Below are 2830 nucleotides of genomic sequence, written 5' to 3' on the forward strand. Positions count from 1 at the left end.
TGGTCTCAATTCCCGCTTCAGGATTAACGGAAGAAAAAAAAAAAAGAACCAAACAAAGCCTCCACTTTACATCCTGCCGCTCTTCATCATCTCGAACATATTTTATATGCTTTTCTTTATTTCATACAATATGTTATATGCTACAATACATATATTTAAGAGAGGAGAGAGAAGGGAAAAGCAAAGTTATGAATTCTTTGTACACGGAAGGTCTGTGATGGATTCCACGTCCAAAGGTAGGGAGGTGCCTTTCTTTGCAGCCAATAAGGGGAAGATTGGCAATATTGTTATAAATTCCATTACATATTTTCCCCCGAATAACAAAGTATATTACATACTCAAATATGTCCTAGCAAGAAGGACAGCAAATTAATGAAGAGGTTTTTAAAGAAATTACTGTTCTAAATACCTGGCATAATTACGATAAAAGATGCTGTGTATCCTTTGTTGTTTCGTGGAAAGCAAGCTCAATTCATGATCGAGAGTTGTTCTGCAAGATGCTGGAATTAAGGGTGTAATGCTTTGTAGAAACAATTGTCAACATTTTGAGATTCATTGTTTCTTAAGTTTGTGCAAAATGGGAACTTCGCTGTCTGATTGTGGCGGTTCTGAGGTCTGTTTTTTGAAGGTTACCCACAAACCTCAAAGCTTCTCACAAAAAAAAAAAAATTTCAACTCTGTCGATCGCTTAGCATGCTCTTCTCATGAAAACATGGAACGTCAGGAAAATCATAAACTGCAAATACACCAATCTTTCCATGCTTGTATCCTGTTTGACAGTAATCGCCATTTAAGGAGAAAAGGAAAGGAAATAAAAGGAAATAATTAGATTATATTGTTTCACCAAGCAAGATTAAAGAATAGCATTTGTATATAAATTTATCTCAAATTTTTCTCCATAAAGGGTTGCAAATGGATTATACAAGTATGGTCCTTTACATATGTGGCATACACCTTTTGGCCCAAGGTCCCGCATCGCATACATTTTTCTTATTCTTATGCATAAATTTTAAATATTCAGACTAAAATCAAAAGAAGGATAAACGAATGCTTAATTAAATTGAAACCTACGTTTTTACCTTTGTGGCAGAGGAAGTAAGAGAAATGGAAGCCGATGAGGTCGATGATGGACTTGAAAGGGCTGAGATCCCCACATTGTAGACCATGGTACAATCAGGTTGAAAGAGGCCATAATTTCTCTCTGATGTTGGTCCAGGTTTCATGTCCTCGTTGAACAAAGCAAACAAATAGACTTCTAGCTTCATATTAGGCCGCAAAGGTGTACCTTCGTTCTTGAGTTGCCTCCTCAAAATATTTTTGTTATAGGCTGCTGCATTATCAACTATGGCGCCAACTTCATCCGCGTCCCCTTTTGATGGCCAACCAGTCTCTGACACCCCAACTTCAATTCCACCAAAACCCATTCTGGCAATTGCAAAAATAACAGCATCGACTTGAGCATACAGCATATTGTCGTAGTGTAACTTGGTGTAGGGGTCAACCATGCCTGCGTTAGGGTTAAAGAGCACATAATCCAAGGGTACCTCATCAGGTTTATCCTTGTAAGCGAAATATGGATATGCATTGATCCAAAATGGTGCTTTAGTGCTTGACAAGAACTGTAAATATTGTGACATGATTCCTGAGACCTCAGTTTTGAAACTGCCAGCTGAAGGAGGGTATGATTCAGCGAGGACCGCTAAAGAATTGGGTGTTGAGACTTTAATGTAAGTATCTAGGCCTAATTGAGCAAGTGCGCCATGAATGCTGACTATGGCTGGAACAACAGAGGCTAGTAATGTTGTATCATCGTCGGTGAAGACCTCATTTCCTACAGCTATTCCTGTAATTCTTGTGGCCGGAAAATATGGCTTGATGTGGTTACTAACCCATTGAAGGGCTTGTTGAGGATCCATTAGAACAGCTAGCATTTGGTTTTCAACAGTGACAATCAGCTCAACGTTGGAGTTTGCGAATGCTGTCAATACTTGGGGATTGGTATCATAGATTCTTGCCTTTGTGAGCTTAAGGGAGCTCAAGAGATCAAGAACCTTCTCTGGCTGTGGCAAATTGTTGCCAACTTGACCATAGTTGATACCGAGGGATGTGACTCCACGTAGAAATCCATAAGTGTCTGTCAACAAGGCAGGCAATAACATTAGTGGAAACCCAATAAAAGAAGGAAAGAAAAAACGTTGAAATGTACATTAATGTTGAAGCTTTGATAATGAAACACTAAGGAAATATATAGAAATGCATGTAGTACCTGAAGAAGTTAGAAGAAGTAGAAGAAAAATATGAATGATGGCAATTCTTATACGAAACATCGCCATGGAGGAGAGTAGAGAGAGAGAGAGAGAGAGAGAGAGAGAGAGAGAGAGGATTTTGGGAGTTCTAAACTGAGGTAGGAAGAGAATAGATATAGAGAGAAGGAAGCGGTAAAGGGAGATTGTGAATTCTTTACTTTACTTGTTCGAAAATTTTTAGAGACAAGAGGTTAACTTCCTTCCCGGTGTTGCCTTTGGCTCTTGGCTCTTACCTCTTAACTGGTTTTAAATGGCTCCAGGTGTGGTTTTTCTCATTTTCTTCGTCATGACGGCTTTTCTTTTGGACTGGTTTGTCTCTTTCCAATTCAGTCCAACCATCAATTGTCTATTGCCAAAATACCCCCAGCCACTTTCTTCAGCCAAAAGCAAAGGGAAATTCCCGTAATTGATTAAATACACAGTCAGGCAATTTGGAGGATCCTAAAATCTGGAGTGGGGTAAAAGTTAATTATTATAAACATTAGGGTGATTGTTTTTGCTGTTATTATTTTAAAAAATATTTT

At 38.5% G+C, this 2830-nt stretch overlaps 1 protein-coding gene across 2 annotated transcripts; it reads right to left on the bottom strand.

Annotated features, from left to right (window-relative positions):
• Window positions 1–218: 218 nt before the first annotated feature.
• Window positions 219–2514, bottom strand: LOC105114910 (Glycosyl hydrolase superfamily protein). 2 transcript variants are annotated; one of them, XM_011011636.1, is made up of 3 exons: window positions 2267–2514; window positions 1080–2134; window positions 219–769 (listed from the first exon to the last, which is right to left on the bottom strand). In XM_011011636.1, the coding sequence occupies exons 1-3, from the start codon at window positions 2331–2333 to the stop codon at window positions 689–691; spliced, it is 1203 nt and encodes a 400-aa protein (XP_011009938.1). In that variant the 5' UTR covers window positions 2334–2514; the 3' UTR covers window positions 219–688. The 2 variants fall into 2 exon arrangements, with proteins under 2 accessions (XP_011009938.1, XP_011009939.1); XM_011011637.1 differs by lacking the exon at window positions 219–769 and having other exon boundaries at window positions 875–2134.
• Between the last annotated feature and the right edge of the window lie 316 nt (window positions 2515–2830).

Source organism: Populus euphratica, unplaced genomic scaffold (genome assembly GCF_000495115.2).
Source record: "Populus euphratica unplaced genomic scaffold, PopEup_1.0 scaffold595.1, whole genome shotgun sequence".
Taxonomy (NCBI): domain Eukaryota; kingdom Viridiplantae; phylum Streptophyta; class Magnoliopsida; order Malpighiales; family Salicaceae; genus Populus; species Populus euphratica.

Bases quoted from the DNA above. Each gene is read 5' to 3' on its own strand.
- LOC105114910 (XM_011011636.1), bottom strand. From the start codon at position 2,333: ATGGCGATGTTTCGTATAAGAATTGCCATCATTCATATTTTTCTTCTA. The intron at 2,135-2,266 runs GTACTACATGCA...CCTTGTTGACAG, and splicing joins ACTTCTTCTAACTTCTTCAG to ACACTTATGGATTTCTACGT. The intron at 770-1,079 runs GTAAAAACGTAG...ACTGTCAAACAG, and splicing joins TTACTTCCTCTGCCACAAAG to GATACAAGCATGGAAAGATT.